A 19101-nucleotide genomic window follows, 5' to 3' on the forward strand; every position below is an offset into this window, starting at 1 on the left:
AACCTCACAATTTATTCCATGTTGACTGGGGATAATTCCTACATTAGATTTAAAGCACACATTTCCAATCATGTCCTCTTTCTGTCCCCCCATTGCAGTCCGTCCGTCCATATCCAGCAGTGGCAGCCAGCCCACTGAGGTGGCTGTGGCTCGAGGGAGGAGTGTTTCCTTGGAGTGTGAGGTGCAAGGTGTCCCTCCACCAGCCGTGACCTGGGTGAAAGATGGTCGCCCCGTGGCCAAAGGGAAAGGAGTGGAAATACTAAACGAAGGCCGTGTCCTTAAGCTGAAGAACATTCATGTATCTGATACAGGCCGCTATGTGTGTGTGGCTGTGAATGTCGCAGGAATGGCTGACAGAAAATATGACTTAAGTGTCCATGGTAAGTATAAAGAAGCTCTGTGGGTCGAATCACTGGCTGATGAAATCGATAGCAGTCTGGATTGGAGATGTAAGGCTACCGTGTTCAAAGTCTTTTGGATTCAGTCTATCCTTTTCCATATATGCATCAATCCTCCATATCTGCTGCATCATTTCTCTCCCTATGCCCTACTTCTGATTCCTGTAGGTAGGGAAATAGTAACATCTGTCATGGTTTTCATCAAATGTTTTTGATTCAATGCTGTCCAATGTTAAATTCCTCAATTTTATATTTTTCAACTTATATAGCTTAACTCTCAAAAATAAAATTTACTGCCATAAATATGATTCCAACTCATAACAGCCCTATCGGACACAGTAGAACTGCCTGGTTGGTTTCTGAGACTGTAAAACTATATAGGAATAGAAAGCCTCATCTTTCTCCCACAGGACAGTTGGTGGTTTTGAACTGCTGAACTTGTGGGTAGCAGCCCAACACAGCTGGGCTTGCAGTTAGCAGAGCAGCGTTCTGATTCTGCATTAATTGGACATGGAGTTAGTTTTATTTTAATATTTCAATTACTGAGTGATTAATGTCAAAACGAATACAGCACAAATAGACAAGCTCAGGGACAACTGCGCGAATGTATCCAAATTGAACTGAAATACTTAAATCTATAGAAACACTGGTAAATTTAGTAGACACAAATCTATGATTCCAATTAAGATAAATACAAGGCCAATTATTAATATTCTGTAGCTTGCAACCAATGTGTGGGTTAAAATTAAAAGGACTCCAGATATGAAAGGAGAAAATGAATTAAAAGTGTCTTTTGTTAGTTTAATTTATTTAGATTAGAATTGTTTGCTAGAAAATCCTGCCTAAAATATGAACGTCACTCATTCATATTAGAAATTTACTAGAAAAGATGTGACCCATGGAAACATTTACACTATTAAGATAACAATGTGAATGTCATTTAGTGCTAATTGTTGGGGGAAAGTGCCTTTTTTCCTTTCAGGGATGTCACACACAAATAGTAAGAAAAAAATTATTGGGGGTGCTTCGTGTGCTTATATACTAACCCACTGACATCAAGCTGTTTCTGACTCAAGACAAGCTGAACAGCGTTTCCCAGACTGTAGATTCTGATGGGAGCAGACAGCCTCATCTTCCCTCAGGGAGGGAGTGGCTAATCACAGTTAGCCCGATATTTCACTGACTGGACCACCAGGGCTCCTTTGCTAACATGCTATGGATCTGAAAGTGGAAGTCTCATTATGAACAATAAGCTGTCATGCATTTGATTTTTAACATGTATTGGCTACTTGTCTTTGCATTTATTTTTTGTTTTATTTTGCCTTACAGTCCCTCCAAGCATCATTGGGAACCACGGGACACCTGAAAATATCAGTGTGGTAGAAAAGAACTCCATTTCCCTAACGTGTGAAGCTTCAGGAATTCCCCTGCCTTCAATTACCTGGCTTAAAGATGGGTGGCCTGTCAACCTAAGTACATCTATGAGAATTCTCTCAGGTATTAGAATTTCTAGCAGCCTGGTAATCTGATTAGCTTCCTATGGCATTCTACTTAATTTCTCCTTTCTTTATATATTTTTTTCTCTTTATGTTTTTAATTACCTTACATTTCTTTTTTATATAGTTGCTTACTCTGATAATTACATTCACACATATTTATATGGACTTGAAAAACCAGATGAAAATGCATAAAAAACCTAAAAATTTCTAGAATCTTGTAAAAAGGAAACTTTGGCACTGCCTATTGCTTAGACCATGGTACTATTCGAACATTCATGTTACAACGAGTACCAAGCCATTTGAAAAGGGATGAACAAAACGATGTGTTGAAATTGAATCCTGAGTGCAGAGTGAATCATACTTGTAATATGTGTCTGTAACCAAGTATTCTAATTTATGCATGACTCTAATCTGAGTGATCTTTATATTCTAGGACGTGGTAGTTTCTTGTGAACTAAGACTTCTACAATTACTGTAGGAAGGACATGCAGCTTATTCCCTATCTCATTATGTAGGAAACATGAATATGTTTCATGTCTTTGATGGATCAGTATAAGCCTGGAGAATGTTTCCTTGTGGCATGCCACACAAAACAGCAGTTGGCTTCTTTTACCAATAAGACAAAGGAGATGAGTGTGCCAAGCTGGTGGTTAGAAAACAACAGCTTAGATATTTAGAAGAACACCTAAAATGTTGAATTCGAATTCAGACCCCCCTTCCTGTTGTAACTTTTCAATTAAATCTAACAAGGTGAAGACAAATAAATGTCTTCATGGAGGTTCACAAACAAATGGTGTAATGAATGGTGAGACAATTGAAACATGGAGGTATGAGTCAAGACAAATTGGATGGTGTCAGAAAGGAAATGGAACACATAAAGATCTGTACCCTAGGCATTGGCGAGTTGAACTGAACTGGCATTGGCCTATTTTAATTGGACAATTGTATAGTTTACGATGCCAGGAATGACAAATTAAAAACAAAGAACCAAAAAATGGTATCACATTACAATTTAAAGAACATTTCAAAATCTCTCTTTAAGTACAATGCTGTCAGCATAGGAAAATGTCCATATACATGAAGGGAATACCAGTTAATATAACTTTTATGCAAATTTATACAGCAACCATTAATACCAAAAATAAAGGAATTTAAGATTTTTATCAACTTCTGTTGTCTGAAATTGAATAAATGTGTGATCAAGATACATTGATAATTACTGGTGGTGCAATGCAAAAGTTGAGGGAAAAAATTATCAGCACTTATTCCCCTTGGGGATAGAAACTATTTTAGAGGTCATATGAACAAATTTTTGCAAGACCGATACCTTATTCATCGAAAATACCATTCTCAGCAACATAATTCATTAGTTATAATCACCTCAGGCCAGTTACTTAACTCAATTTCAGTATCTAAATCTGTAACACGGAAATGTTAGTAGTGTTTGCTTCTTAGAGTTGGGATAACGGCAAAATGAAGCAATGCAGTAAACAGTGCCTGTGCATAGGTGAGCACAAATCTGACCCACATTTGGTGTTGTTATTGATGTAGACAATCTGGGAAACCTCACTGTCCTTTCTGTGATGTTTTCCCGCCCTAAGACTTCCAGTCTCTGCTTACATAAGAAATATATAGGAGCGCCAAAGACTAAAATGTGGGTCCCCAAACTGGAGCCGTTTCGTCTTGCCTTGAATTCACCCTCGTACACATCTGCCTTGCTATTTGAAATGCTTACTATTGAAAAATAGAGACACTTATGAAATACCATAGCTGTACCAGACTCCTGTCAGGTTAAAAGGCTATATGAAGGCAGGTCCTCTGACTTCCTATTGACTTCCAGGAGTGATGTTTTCATTTCCTTTCGTTTTGTTTTGCTTGACTAGCCTCTGGGGAACTTCTGAGTAAACACAAGAAAAGTACTTCCCTTTGTGGCGCTGCCAGAGGAGTAGTCCAGTTTTACAATCTGAACATGAGTAAGAATCAAATCAATGGCATGGGACCTGTTTGGTCCTTGCTTGGCTGGCTGAACACTTCTGTCTCGTTGTGATTGTTCCTCTTGTGACCTCAAGCTCAGCTTTCTTTGCAAGCCTTACTTTGGTGAAGGCTCTATTATTGTTATGAAGTTATCTGCCAAGAAGAATAGCTGCTGCAAAAACTTAATAGGTACAAGAAATGTTTCCATGTCATATGTAACTTACTGTGAGAACCCTCTCTTTATTCTCCCTTCCATCTACCCCACTAAGGTAAGTAAGAAAAAAGAGAGATCATGAGACTCATTAAGTTAGGGTGTAGAGCCAACAGTGACTTATAGCAGTTGGATTGTTTCAATCTCTCCCCTGGAATCATACGAATCGGAAGTAGCAGTGAATGTTTAAGTCATTACCTAATTCGCATACTTTAATATGTTTTAAGTTATTTGTATTCAATTTTGTTTGTGTAAATTCAATTGGGAAAAAAATGAATTCAAGTAATCAATTTTGTCTAAATAAGGCCCAACCATTGATACTACTAAATTGACCTTTCTGTCGATTTGGGGTGGATTTCAGCCTGCTGTGGTTATAAAACCAGAAAGCAGATGTAAATGCCTGAGAAAACTAGATCCAGGTGAACATTTATACGAAAAATTCTTTAAGTACGATTTAAACTTTTATTCAGTTCAAATTCAGGGTAAAACTATACTAGATAGAAATTATTACAAAATCGAAGGCCTTGTTCTTGGACTTACTCCTCTAATGGTTTCCAGGACTCCACTCAGCCCAGGCCTTAGTTCTCTGAGGAATTTGCTCAAGGCTCGGTTGTTGCTTCTTTGTCCTTAAATGGAGGTTCCCACCAACTACACCTTTCATCACATTATGGTTGCACGTTCATCTGCCTGCTTTCCTTGGATGAAGACTATTTGCTCAAACAAGATGTTACATATGAATCTAAATTAAAATGAACTCAAAGCAGAATGAAAGCAGTGAAGATAGCTCCATAAGGTTTAGGTAAATAGTAATGGTCGGACTCCAGGGAACTGCATTGAAAACAAGCCATCAGTCTTCCGGCCTTCGTTTATTACTTGCATGTTGAGATCACCCGAATCAAGATCCAGTGCTCTGTCTAAAATCCCCACTTCATATGTCCAACTGCAAACTGAAAGTGCTTGCCAAAACATCCTGCCACAGTTGTTTTTCTAAGCAGAAATCTGATCATGTTTTGCTTATGCACTTCCGTGCTTTCAGTATATTCAATTAAGTCTAAACTCCTAAGTGTGTCATTAAAGATTCCACCTAAGCTGGCTATAACCTACACTACTTAGGCACCACTGTTGGGTACCAATACTCAACATCTTTCTACCTCTGTGTTCTGATTCAGACTCATGTGTCCTGGCTTCTCTCAACAACTCTGTGTTATGCTTTCAGGTGTTTTCAAAAATCACACACTCTGGGGAACTATTTCTTGCGTGTGGTCATTCAACACTGCCTTTATTTTAAATTGGGTGTTGTCTTGTTTCTCCTTTAAACTAGAAATCTCTTTGAATTAGTGAATCCACTTTATTTTGGCTTAAAAGTGGACATGAATTCACTTTAGAGACCTTTGAAATGGATTGGTTTAATTTCTACCTGTGTTGTGTATCACTTGGCCTTCTCGTAGAGATTTCCTTATTATGTTTGAGTCAGCTGGTGATTTGCTTCTCCAGGAGGTAGAACTCTACGATTGATGCAGACCAGAACAGAGGACACCGGCCAGTATACGTGTGTCGTTCGGAATGCAGCTGGCGAAGAAAGAAAAATCTTTGGACTTTCAGTATTAGGTACTTAAGTAATTTGCAGTGTCCAGCAATGATTATAACTGGCTCATTATAATCCATTCTGAAATGTATTTATGGCTTCTTCACACACCAATGTGTTGTTTGGCCCCTGGGCTTTCACACTTGGCCAAAATTCAATGTTAGAAGGTTCTGAAAGCTATCAATCTGATGAAAAGAGCTGAAATGCCATGTCATGTCATTTCACTATTGTTCAACAATATTATGAGACACAGAATAATTTGAGTACTTAACTAGATCTATAGTGGAGGGAATAAATGTCTAATAAATATCCTTATTTGAGCTCTTGACAGAAAGTTTATGCTTTAACAAAAATTATTATAGTTAGATTTATGACATGCAAGTTTAATTCATATCTTAAAATTAGACTTGGTCTTATTAATGTTATGGCATTCTTCTACTAAGTAAATGATGAATCAGAATTTGGAGATTTGACCTCAAGGGTGCAGCTTAGTGAAAGAATAAATACGACTGCCTATAAAAAATGAGCCCCGCTATTGGAGTTGTGACTTATGATTCTGGTTTTTTGTGTTTGTTTGTGTGTTTTTTTGTCACATTTTTTAGTCCCGCCTCGCATTGTGGGTGAGAATATACTGGAAGATGTGAAGGTAAAAGAGAAACAAAACACTACACTGACTTGTGAAGTGACAGGTAAGAGACTCCACTCCTGCTGTTGTCCCTGCTGAGCGGTTCTGCAGTGCCTCCACTGTGTCCCTTAATTAGTTGGGACAAGTCAAGCTACGGCAATAAAATGAAAACCAAACCCATTCTCATTAACTGATTCCAGCTCACAGCAACCCCATCAGACAGCGCCGAGCTGCCCCTAACTGTTCCTGAGGCCGTGATCTTTGCAGGAGAGCTCTGCCACTTCTTCCCCTGTAAAGTCAGTAGTGAAGTCAAGGCCTTGGCCTTGGGGATTGCAGCATGGATTGGGCTTGGCAGTACCAGCACATCCAAGTCCTACAATCTTCTTCCTGGGTAATCCGCACAAAAGTATCTGGCTAGTTCTTTGAAATGAAATGCAAGAAAAAACAAAATCCTAAAAAAAAAATTTAAAAAAACACCGGAAAAGGTAAAAAAGCGGAAACATGGAAATATGGGACAAGATTATCTTCTTTTCTTAACATGTTTCATATTACAAAGGGAATAAGACTAGAAAGAAATTCTATTATGAATTTCATTATCTTTGTCATTTTATCAGTTTATTGTAATATCAGAATTACCAATTTTAAAAGGACATTTTGAAATCTCTATCTGGTCATGTAGTTTTAAAGGAATAAGAAAGAACCTGTTGTGGAAAGCTTGAATTTTAAGGAAAAAATGGAGTTTTTTATTTCACTGCTTACGTGTTTTACATTCACAATAAATTGAACTCAGAAGGAAAATAAATTTTGAGTTTTTTTTAAAGGAAGACCTAAATCAAATAACACACACTATTAACCTATTGATAGTTCTTCCAGAAAAAGTGTGAAATTCGCAGCTTCTGTAGAGACACCTTCTGCATTGCATCACATCCTCATTTCAGGAGGTCCAGTGTTGATATCCTATCATCCTAGCCTTTTTTCCTAACATAGTTTGATTTTATGGTTTTCAATTATTAAATCTTTGAACAATTAAAAGTCAGTTTTTAACATAAATCCCCCTTTAAAACACATGTTTGAGATCTTTCTCTATGCTGTTGGTAGTGGTGATTGTTGTTGAATTGATTCCTATTCGTAATGACCTCTTTCATGCTGAGTAAAAATTGCTGCACAGGTTTTTAAGGTTGTGACCTTGAAGAAGCATATTCGACTTGTCTTCTGAGGTGCCTCTGGTTTGGTTCAAACTGCCACCCTTCAGCTAATATATTGTGGCTGTTAAAGGGAATAATGATCTACTATCTGCCTGTCGATTCTAGAAATTCTTACTTAAGCTAAAACGATATACTTGCTAAATTGTCTAAATACAGGTTTTATTTTTTCACAGTTTTTTCTCAAACATATAGAATATTCTATGAAATATCATGACTAGATGAGACACTTCTCTACAACACCACGTACACTCCTTGAGTCGCTCCTCAGATAGTAGAGGTGACCTCACTCCCTGAGGCTGACTGGGCAGGTCTTGAAATTGTCCCCAACCATATCTGAGCCAACCAAAGTCCTGTGATTGGAGTAGTTGGTCAAATTGCATAGTCATTGCTGCAGAATATTGGAAATGGTGATATCGTTGGTAAGGACCAACCCCTGATTCTCCTGTTTTTGGACATCGCCTCCCATGACTGGTGTCCCAGAAGGCATCCCGGTGGTGCTGCAAAAGTGTGTGCTCCACTCATGAAAAATGTCATGGAAACAAATAGGAAAGAGGTTGCCTTCAAAGGCCTGGGTGTAGATTGGACATGGCAAAAAAAGTCCGTACCCAAATGTGAAAATCTTGGGGGACGGCTTTGACGTAAAATACCAAGAAGTTAGCTAAGGTTAGCATTGTGGGATATCCACCAGTACTACTTGCCCGACTGCCGTGGTATCAGCTCCATTCCTCCCAAGGAGAACTGCATTTATTTCATTTGTCTGCATCATAACTGAGCCATGGCTCCACCCACTCTTAAACTTGGATTACTGCTAAAGATGTAAAGCATATTAGCATTTGGGCGAACCATTACTCAATTCAAGCTTTCATTTACAGAATTGAAATCATCTATGGACAAAATATTCTCACCAGATGATTTTGTACATTTGAGATAAAAGTATAAAAAATAGAACTTCTATTTAAACAAAATATTCTCAATAGCAGAATATTTTTCCCATAGAATCCTTCAATACTTCAACTCAAGGCTTGAATTTTTCTTCAATTCTTTTAATTTGGCATATCATGAGCATATCTTTTGGTTTCCTAACTGCAGGTCTTTGTACATTTTATTTTAATGTATAATATCCATATCATGTGATATTGAATATACCTTGGACTGCCAGAAGAACAAAGAACTCTGTCTTGGAAGAAGTACAGCAAGAAAGTCCCTTCGAAATGAAGATGGCAGCCTCCATATTATGCACCTTAGACAGGTTATCAAGAAGGCCCTGTCCCTGGAAAGGGACCCGATGCTTGGTAGAGGGTCAGCACGAAAGAGGAAATCTATCAACAAGATGGGTTCACACAGCAGCTGTAACAGTGGACGCCAGCATCATCACAGTTGTCAGGAGGGTGGAAGGCCACGAAGTGTTTCTTTTTGGTGTACACAGGGTCACTGTGAGTCAGAACTGCCTCAAGAAAACCTAATCTAAACACTAATAAGCAATGCAAGGAGCATCAAAAATGGAAGAAATACACAGAGTCAATATACCAAAAATAATTTGTCAAAATTCACCCATCTCAAAAGATAGCATGCGATCAGAATCATTTGAACAGAAGAATTCCAAGCTGCACTGGAGAAATTAGTAAAAAACAGAACTTCTAACTCACTACCATCAAGTTGATTCTAACTCTTGGTGACACTGTAGTACAGAGTGGAACTGTTCTTGGGAATTTCTGAAGTTACAAGTCGCATCTGAAGCAGAAGCGGTTTCAGATGACTGACGTTTATGTTAGCAGCTCAATGTGTAGCCCTGTGCCACAGGGCACAGCAATGGGCAGAATGCCAACAGAAGGATTTCAAAGAACTGATGCCAGGCTGGAAACACTGGTCTATGCTGAGCAATTCAGAAGATAGCTAACTGGCCAACCAACTAGAAAAGATGCATATTCTTACCCATTCCAAAGACAGATGACCCAGTAGAATGCAGAGATTATTGTACAATAACATTAATATAACATGTAAATAAAATTTTGCTGACCATAACTCAAAAATGGTTATAGCAGTTCAACTGGAAACTGTCAGAAATTAAATAAAACCAGATAGAAGATGTAGAATGAGAGATATCATTTAAAGTCAGATATATCTTGCCTAAAAGCAGAGACTACCAGAACCATATTAACTTCTGTTTTATTGACTATAGAGAGTCTTTCAACCGTGCAGATTATAGTAAACTCTGTACAACATTGATAGAAATGAAAATTCCAGAATACTGAATTATATTCTTGCAGAACTGGTATGAAGACCAAGAGGAAATTATTGAAACTGAACCAAGGATGCCGCATGGTTCAAATTCAGGATGTGTGCTAGGGATTTTATCTTTTCACAGTATTTATTTAATTTCAATGTTGAGCAAATTATCAAAGAATCTGGACTATATGAAAAATAATGTGGCCTCAGGAATAAAAGATATGCAAGATAGCACAACCGTGCTTGCAAAAGCAAAGAGGACTTGGAGCACTGATGAAGATCAGAGACGACAAGCTTCAGTATGCACTATAATCCAGGCTATAAAAGTCAGACATACTCAATAAACAACCACATTAAAAACAAAGAAAAGGCTGAAATTGTCAAGGATTTCATTTCACTTGGATCCACAATCAAGACTCATGGAAGTAACAATCAAGAGATCAGGTGATGTATTGCATGGGGCAAATCTGCTGCACGAAAGCTCTTTCAACTCAAGAGCAAAGACAGCCACCCTGAGAACTAATGTGAACCTGACTCAATCCGTGGTATCATTTCATACTAATTCTGAAATCTGGACAATGAACAAGGAGGCTCTGAGAAGAACTGATGTATTGGCAAAGAGTATTGAAACATAGCACCTAGGAAGATGAAGCAAGACCAGACTTGATCTTCTCTTGTATTTAGGATTGCTGTGTAGGGGTCGGTGCCCTCTGGAGGGCTATAATAATTGATGGATATTTATGCGATTTATGCCATTTTGGTTGTGAAAACGGCTTCTGAACACATGTTTGCATGTGTACTTTGAGTACATATGTTCAAGTATTTGGGGTATATATTTAAGCGTAGAATTTCAGGGTCATATGGAAATTCTATATTCAAACTTTCTGAGAAACTGACAACTTATTTTACCCATCTGCTAAACCATGTGCATTTCTAGCAGCAAATCACAAAGATACAAATTTCTTCACATTATAGACACTAGTGATTTTCCTTTGATTTCAATAATCCTGGTGCATATAAAGTAGAACCTCATTGTATTCTTCATTTGCATTCACCTGACGTTAATGATGTTGAGCATTTTTAGTATTTTTTGGCTAATTGTGTAGGTTCATGGAGGAAATACCTATTCAAGCTTTTTAACAATTTTAAATTGGATTATCTGTCTTTTTATTGTTCAGTAGTAGGAGTTGATTATCTACTCTGAATACTATACCATTATTAGATATGTAACTTGCAAATATTTTCTCCCAGTTTGCAAATTATCTTGATGTCTTGAGTTTGGTGAAATCTAAAGTATCTCTTTTCATTGCTGCTCATGCATACGGTGCTACTTCTAACATTACATCGCCAAAACCAAGGTTGCAAAGGTTTACATCTAGGTTTTCATCTAACCATTCTAAACTTTAGCTCCTATATTTAATTTATTGTTACATTTCAAGTTAATATTTATTTTTTCCATGGCCATATCCCATTGTTTGAACATAATTTGTTGAAAAGATTGTTTTTTCTACCATTGAGTATTCTTGGCCTTCTTGTTGAAAATCTGCTGACATAGATATATATTTCTGGACTCTGGATTCTATTCCATTTACTTATATTTCTGTGCTTATGCAAGAACCACACAATTTTACTGTAGCTTTATGGTGCCTTCTTAAATTAGGAAGTGTGAGTCCTCCTTCATTATGGCCACTGAAGTCTCAACAGAGACTTTAGGTTGTGTTCAGCCAAGGTTTTGACTGAGATTTTCATGAACACTAAGAGCTACAAAAATAATAATGGTAAGAAAAAAGCCCCACACTGTTGGGAAAGCTTTTGAACACTTAGCTACACCATTTACAGTTCTGACTTAGTATTCATGTTCTCCTTTCCCTGAGCCGTGCAATCAGCCGGAGGTCAAGGCTCAGAGTCCTCTTGGGTCTCTGGACATGCTTTGGTTTCTTAAGGTGAGCATGGCTTCCTAAATGTATCACTGTAAAGCGGTATCACTTTGGGATACCCTCATTTCCCAAACACCATGCCTACTTCCCTTACTAATTTTAGCACTTCAATTATATAGCAATATTCTTTTGTCCAAGGTGGCTCTGGGAATTTCATTTCCTTTATGTACGTTTTGAGCATTAAGGATTCATCACATTTCAGCCTGGAGCGAATTCTGAGTTAGGTGAAACAAAGGCAAGTGCCTTCCTTTATTCCTTCTTGTAGCCTCCAGACAAGTGAGATCAAACAGAAAATAATTTGCAAATGTGCTCTACATTTGACACTGGAGCCAGTGCCAGGGCACCACACTGGAACACAGGCTGCAGTCTTCAAAACTCTTGCCAAGGGGGATGGGGTAGGGGGTGGAGCAAGAACAAGTGAAAATGCTTCACCTCTTGCCTTCCTTTCTTTTTACAAATTGATCATTCTTTTGACTGAGTGAACTTTTGATTATTTTCCATAGACATTAGTGATATTCAAGGATGTGTTTTGCCAGTTTCTGCGTGTTTTGTTGTTTGTGTGAGCAGACTGGAGTTCGGAGCTGCTTGCTACCATTTTGTTGACATCATTCCCTTCCCATTAAAAAAAAAAGACCTTTGCTAGAAAAATGCTTAATTACAATAGTCCGAGATATGGTTAAATTTAGTTAGGCAGAAAATGTAATTTAGAATTATTTTAATTCAGTGATGAAAAAATCCACATTTCAGAGTCATTAGTAATATATGCATACTTCAAAAATTGTAGCATAATCACAATTTTTATAAAATAGGCTATACTTACAAATTTATTTTTAAGTGCCCGTTACTGCATGGCTTAAGATGTGGGATATTTGAAAAACACAAAGGAGTGGGACTATCCTCTTTCATTATTCCTCAATTTTAGAAGTGATTATTAGCCAATTCTCAGAAAGTATTTCTCCTCCAGGGAATCCAGTACCAGAAATAACATGGCACAAAGAAGGACAGCTCCTACAAGAAGATGAGAGTCATCACATTATGTCTGGGGGCCGATTTCTCCAAGTAATCAATGCCCAAGTGTTCCATACAGGGCGATACACGTGTTTGGCATCTAACACAGCTGGGGACAAGAGCAAAAGTTTCAGTCTGAATGTGTTCGGTAGGTATAGTCTTTGCCTCAAACTTTTGACAAATCACATAGAATATAGATCGGTTTTGTGTTTCTTTGGGTTTTTTTTTTCTGTGTATGTAGTGTGTCTACTAGTGCATTTCATTAATTATATGTACACTTGCTGATTGATTGATTTATTAATTAATTTACTCATGTATTAATTTCACATGGAATACTTGGTATGACTATGCTAAGAGCACATACAGATATGAAACCAGCAGCAGTAAAAGAACAAAGGACTACTAATCAAGGAAAAACAGACATGAGTTAAGGTCATCCTGGGACTTTGAATCTTTCCTTGGAGTGGATGTACTGCTCTTATTTGTAGCTTCTGTATAATTAGCCATTGTGAAATGAATGATGAAATAACTAAATATATTGCAATGTGCATTCAGTTTCTGTAAAATCCACATTATGATTACAGTTAAGATAGATTCTTAATTATAGTTTTTATTTTTAAATTTAAAATGCCCTATCAAAATGAAAATTATTTGCCACTCTGAAAATATTTTTCATTTATATTAAAATCAACTGTTTGACTGCTCTGTTTTGTGTGTGTGTGTTTAGCTACTGGTTAGACTGTGCAGAAATATGCAGCTAGTTCTACAGACTCTTTCCATACAGAGCATATTGGGTTGTTTATGGTCTAACTAAATATATGTATGAAATTAAATCGTGATACTGAATAATGTGTAAAGTGCCAAGTGAACAGAATGAAGGGGCTTCAAAACATTCATGCAAAAAATGGAATTAAAAGACAATGAAAAATTTCTATGAGCTTTTTGAAGCCCCCTTGTATAGTTAGGCAATGCTATAAATTCCTTAAATCCAGAATCCCTATTTGTCTCTTATAAGATTAAGTGCTAGCCCCTAACACAGACTGCTGAATGTACTGAATATGCAGGGGATTAATGAGACAGTTTGGTCCAACCATGCCTGTGATATATAGTCAATATAGAAAAGGCAAGTGTCTAGCCCTGATTTATCCCTCTCTTCCTCTATGGAGACGCATTTTTTCTCCTAGAGTTTTAGATATCCTCATACGTCATTGCTTCCACCTCTGATTCTCAATACCAGAGGCATCTCCAAATCCTGTTCCCTGTGCTTTTTGAAATCCTGTTTTAACCCCCTCCCCTAATCTACTTTTTGTTATTGAAATTCAACTCTAGAGACATCAGTTCCCAGAGGAGTCTCTCCAGTTGAGAGCACTCATTCTTTATCCCCACGACTACAACCTCCACTACCCTCATGGTGACTTCCCTATTGTCTTACAATTCACCATTGTTTGTTGAAGACAGGATTCTGAATAACTGTTTTTCTCTATCAGTTTCAAAAAGTTAACGATATTCAAGTGTGAGCTTTTATAACTTCCACTCTACCCAGCCATAAATGGAATGCCTTTGCTCTTTCTTCTTCCAAAGGATGAGCTACTCGACGTATTCGCAGTTCTTGCTTGTCGCTATGCTCTTGATCCTATATGCCTTTTACCTGCTTTGGGGTGTAGTCACTCCCACCCTCCGCCTGCAGCCTCACCTTTTACCATTTCCCTCATCATGTAGTAAAGCCACTTCCGGCCTACCTGCAAGGTAGCTTACATTATCTCTGACTCTGCTCTGACAAGGACCACCCTATATTTGACACTACTGGTCATTTCATCCTTGCCTGAGCTCTTTTTCTGGTTATTCTTGTATCGCTCTTTTTCTTTTGCCTTTTGGGAATTTTAGTTGATCCTGCTCTTAAAACTCTCCATCTCTTATTTTGTTATTTTTTGCTGTTTATGGTGCTTCATAGAATTTCTTCAAGTAATTGCTGTCATTCTTAGGAGATTAATTGTAATTTTCTATAGACGTGACTTTTTAAATCTATATTTGCACCCATATCTTTCTCCTAATGTCCGGAGTCCAATATACAATTGCTTCTTAGACGTATCATTCTAATGGAAATTCTCATGGGCACTTAAATTTTAAGATATTTAGAACTGATCAAACTAACTTCTCCTTCTAAATGAGCAAATCTTCTGATATTATCTATTTCTCTTGATTCACTGCAGTTTTACTAGGTTTTCCAGGAAATAAAGAAATCCAAAACAGGGAGATGATGGTCCGTCTCTCTGCCTCCCTTATTCTTACTCTTCGGACGCTGTCATCAAATCCTGACAACTGATTTCCGAACTATTTCTGAAATGACTCTTATTGTGCTTCCTGCGGTGTTAGGCGTCTCTCTCTCTCTCTCTCTCTCTCTCTCTCTCTCTCTCTCTCTCTCGTCCAACAAATGTATCTACTTCTAATTAGCACCATTTCCAAGTCCATCCTTCATTAAGCCTCTGTTCACCTCTCTTCTGCCCAATTACCCTCCTTCTTCTTCCTAGTTTCCCATCTCTCTCCTGCTAACCACCGCTAATCTACTAAGGTTCACTTTGAATGCTCCCTGTGAGCCCTAATCTGCAGTATAATTGAATGCCCTATGCCAAGTTCCCTGAGTGAACACTCCTATGGCTAACTTTACCACAATGTGTTGGAATTCTTTTTTTATGTGTCTATACCCTTCATTACCTTGTGAGCTTTTATAAGGGATCATACTGTTTTTATGTAGAATAAGAACAAAAATAATTTGTGTTCTGTGCCTGTGAGGGAATGAAATTGCAAAAAGGTACAAGCAATATTTAGAATTGCACAATGAATTCTAATTATTTTTCTTCGATTACTTTTTAATATCCTATAGTATCTCCTACAATTGCTGGGGTGGATCGTGTAGGAAGCCCTGAAGACGTCACTGTTATTCTTAACAACCCCACTTCTTTGGTCTGTGAAGCTTATTCATACCCTCCGGCTACCATCACTTGGTTTAAAGACGGAGCACCTTTAGAATCTAACCGAAATATTAGGATTCTCCCAGGTATTAACTCACTTCAGATTCTTTAAGATGCACTTTCTTCATTTATTATTATAGAAACACCAAATCATTGGCATTTTTTCTATAAATGTACCAATGCTGCTTGCATTGTCATGTTATTTGATTGGTTTTTTTAGTTCCTTGTATATCTTGTAATCGAAGGTAGATAAACTTACATTACTACATCCATAAAACGGCCCATGAGTTACCTTTTTTAAATGGATGTTTATATGACTGTTCATATGTTATTAACAAGAACTAAAACTGGCGACTTTGCTGCTGCCACCGTGAACTTCAGAGATGCTATGACAGTCCCTGGTTTCCCAGGTGGCCGGACTCTGCAGATCCTGAACGCGCAGGAGGACGATGCTGGGCGGTATTCTTGCGTAGCCACCAATGAAGCTGGGGAAATGATGAAGCACTATGAAGTGAAGGTCTACAGTAAGTTCGGAAACATACACTCGGTGGTCGTATCTTGATCAAGTGTCCTATTTGTTCACTCCTGCTTTTGATTGTGGGTTTTCAATTATTTATTCCCATCATTAAAGGTTGTTGTTTATGCAGCGTACTTCATTAAGGTTTCAAGTTGAATTAAACACTGTGCCCATGACCTCAATTACTTAAAGATGTGAGAAGACCACTTAGCTATCTCATTAACTTCTTGTTGAATAATTTGTGATTGGCACTTTCTTAATTTTCCCTTCCTATTACCCTGTGGGCTGAATTGCGATTTCTTCACGAAGGAAAGGGTGTTTAAATGCATATGATCTAGACATTAGTCTCAAGGTGAGTTATCAGCTACCATGCGCAGTTCCGTCACCTAAAAACAAAGGTAAAACCAGTATAATGGTTAATAGGTCCTAAATTTCAGGATCCCACCTCTTCCTAACCCCCAATAAAGGTAAGACTCTCCCTGATTGATTTTTTAACTCTGACTCATTATCTTTTATAAACAGTAGAATACACTTTATGGGAAATGCTAATGATATATTTGGACATGGAAAACATATAACAGCTCAGTGAAGGACCAGCACCTCATTGATAGTATTATTTTCCTTTATCAAAGGGGGGCATAGGAAATACCTCTATTATTTCCTTATTATCTTGATTCTAAGTGTGATTTCCATGGTGTTCCACTTAATTGAAAGAGCCAATGTTTAACCTTCATGCATGAATTTTTATGCAGTTCCACCCATAATCAATAGAGGTGACCTCTTGGGGCCAGGCCTTTCGCCTAAAGAAGTGAAGATCAAAGTCAACAACACCCTGACATTGGAATGTGAAGCCTATGCCATTCCTTCTGCCTCCCTCAGCTGGTACAAGGATGGACAGGTCAGCCACATTTTTTCATTTGCTGGTAATTTCTTAAAGCTTCATATGACCAATTAAAACAGAAACAACAAAGAAGACACACTTGGTATTACAAGTTGACAAGACTCTTTTGTGTATATTGGCAGTTGTCTGTGATGCTGTGTTCATGGGTAAGTAGATTAGCAATGGACTATTAACCTCAAGGTCAGTGGTTCAAACACATCAGCTTCTCGGTGGGAGAAAGATGAGGCTGCTGCTCCTGTAAGATAAAATGTTTAAAAAAAAAAAAAAAGATTTACAGTCTTGAAAACACTTTATACAGTTTCTATGAGTTGGAATCAACTCAAGGGCAGTGAGTTTGTTTGCTGTTATCTTACGTTTTTTGTTTCTTTTTAATGACAATCTAGCTATGGTCCCAGTGGAGAAGCTAGGAAGCCTTGGTTTGGTCCTGTGCTATAAGACAAGTGAATAAATATTGAGCAAAATGAGTGCTAGACCAGATTATAATGATAGGGATGGTATGTGTTAAGGCACATGTATGGTATGTGAATTAATAAATTTATTCAGAAAGTTCTCTAAACATCTGTCACATTTTTATGTCACAAGATAACATTTTTCATATTGTGAGTTGAAGGGAAACTAAAGAAAAAGAATCCCATTATAATTAACTGGGAGAAGTAAGAAACTTTATTTAAAGTCACATCCTTCACATGATGGTCTGACTTTCAGACCACAAACCCTTATTTCTCATTCAACTGATTTTCGTGCATGCATGCTTTAGAGACATATGTGTTAGTGGTTTTAGACAAAAATAGATTTTTTTAAGCTGCTGTTAGCACTGTCAAGATGTGAAATAGCTAAGCAGGTGTTTGTCCTGCTTTAAACATAATCAACCAAATGGTCAGTTAAATTCCAGTTGTAGAATTTCAAATCTGAGTCATGATTTAAGATGTAAAGGAGATATAATTTTATATTCTTCAGATTCCAGGTGGATTTTGCAATACTGGCAGCTAGGGGGGGAAATCTAATAAAATAAGCAGGTTTCATCTGGAAGCCATTGCCAAAGGAATCTATGGAATCCCAGCGTGTCCTGTTTACAGTTTCTTTGTTATCTGTAGGCATGCTTCATAATACAATATCACTTCTACACGCATTTATTTGGAAACAATTTCTTTCTCATTTCAAATCATATTATTATTTTATCGATTGATTTTTCTAAGCTTGTTTGTCCCTTGTAGTTGCTCTATGCAATACAAACACACATAAAGACTGGATAAAGACTGAAATTGAAGCAGCTGTTTTTTTGTTGTTTGATGGTGGTTGTTATAATAGATAGTTCAATTACAGTTTCCAAATCAAATGCTGGAATTGATTCAATAAAAATGCTATAGCTAAAATGCTTAGTTTTTAAAAGATTTCAGTTGGCCCTCTAGAATGTGTACCAGGAAGTACTATTTTTTGTTTGCTTTCCATAAACCTTCTGTTCTTTCACTCTGTGGATAAGTAACTTAACCAAACAAAACCACTTAACAAAAACAAAATTATTGACAGATTCTTAGGTCAAGCAGTAGCTCAATTCAGCTTCTTAAGCAATGGAGTGGTATGGTTGTCTGATGCTTATAACCCATCCATTAATTGCTGAACTCACTTATTTGTACCTCATGAAGTCCACTTCTCCAGCAGAGAAGTGGGAAGAGCTCCTCTTTAGGAGGGAGGAGGAGAGGAGCACTATGGCAATGCCCGATGGCCATCTCTGTGGGGTGGACACTCCTACACTGGTGTGCGATACACTCTGGTGGAGATCCATGACCAGGAGTAGGGGAGGACATGTCGATCCCAAAGAGTATTGATAGGGAAAGAAAGGCTTGTGCCATTGGGAAAAAAATATTTTGCCTTTATGCCCCCCAAGGGTGAGACTCTGCCCTGTAATACATGGCTAGTCATGCATGTTTAACCAACCTTCCTTTCGGCTCATTGAGACCCAGGCCCCATACTACAGGTTACCTGGGCATTGTAGACTGCATCCGCTCAGCTTACAGCACATTATGTAAGTGATCCAGAAAGATCTGA

General features: G+C 37.7%; 1 protein-coding gene across 1 annotated transcript in view; it reads left to right on the top strand.

Annotated features, from left to right (window-relative positions):
- The window catches only part of HMCN1 (hemicentin 1), a 562350-nt gene that overhangs the window by 393725 nt on the left and 149524 nt on the right, over positions 1-19101 (top strand). Inside the window, exons 45-52 of the mRNA XM_004706670.2 lie at positions 99-380; positions 1728-1895; positions 5577-5690; positions 6270-6356; positions 12625-12816; positions 15550-15723; positions 16048-16161; positions 16907-17052. Coding sequence (XP_004706727.1) covers positions 99-380; positions 1728-1895; positions 5577-5690; positions 6270-6356; positions 12625-12816; positions 15550-15723; positions 16048-16161; positions 16907-17052 — 1277 coding nt within the window. The remainder of the gene's footprint in view (positions 1-98; positions 381-1727; positions 1896-5576; positions 5691-6269; positions 6357-12624; positions 12817-15549; positions 15724-16047; positions 16162-16906; positions 17053-19101) is intronic.

The sequence above is a fragment of the Echinops telfairi genome, unplaced genomic scaffold (genome assembly GCF_000313985.2).
Source record: "Echinops telfairi isolate 266 unplaced genomic scaffold, ASM31398v2 ScPeMD7_7424;HRSCAF=8462, whole genome shotgun sequence".
Classification (NCBI taxonomy): domain Eukaryota; kingdom Metazoa; phylum Chordata; class Mammalia; order Afrosoricida; family Tenrecidae; genus Echinops; species Echinops telfairi.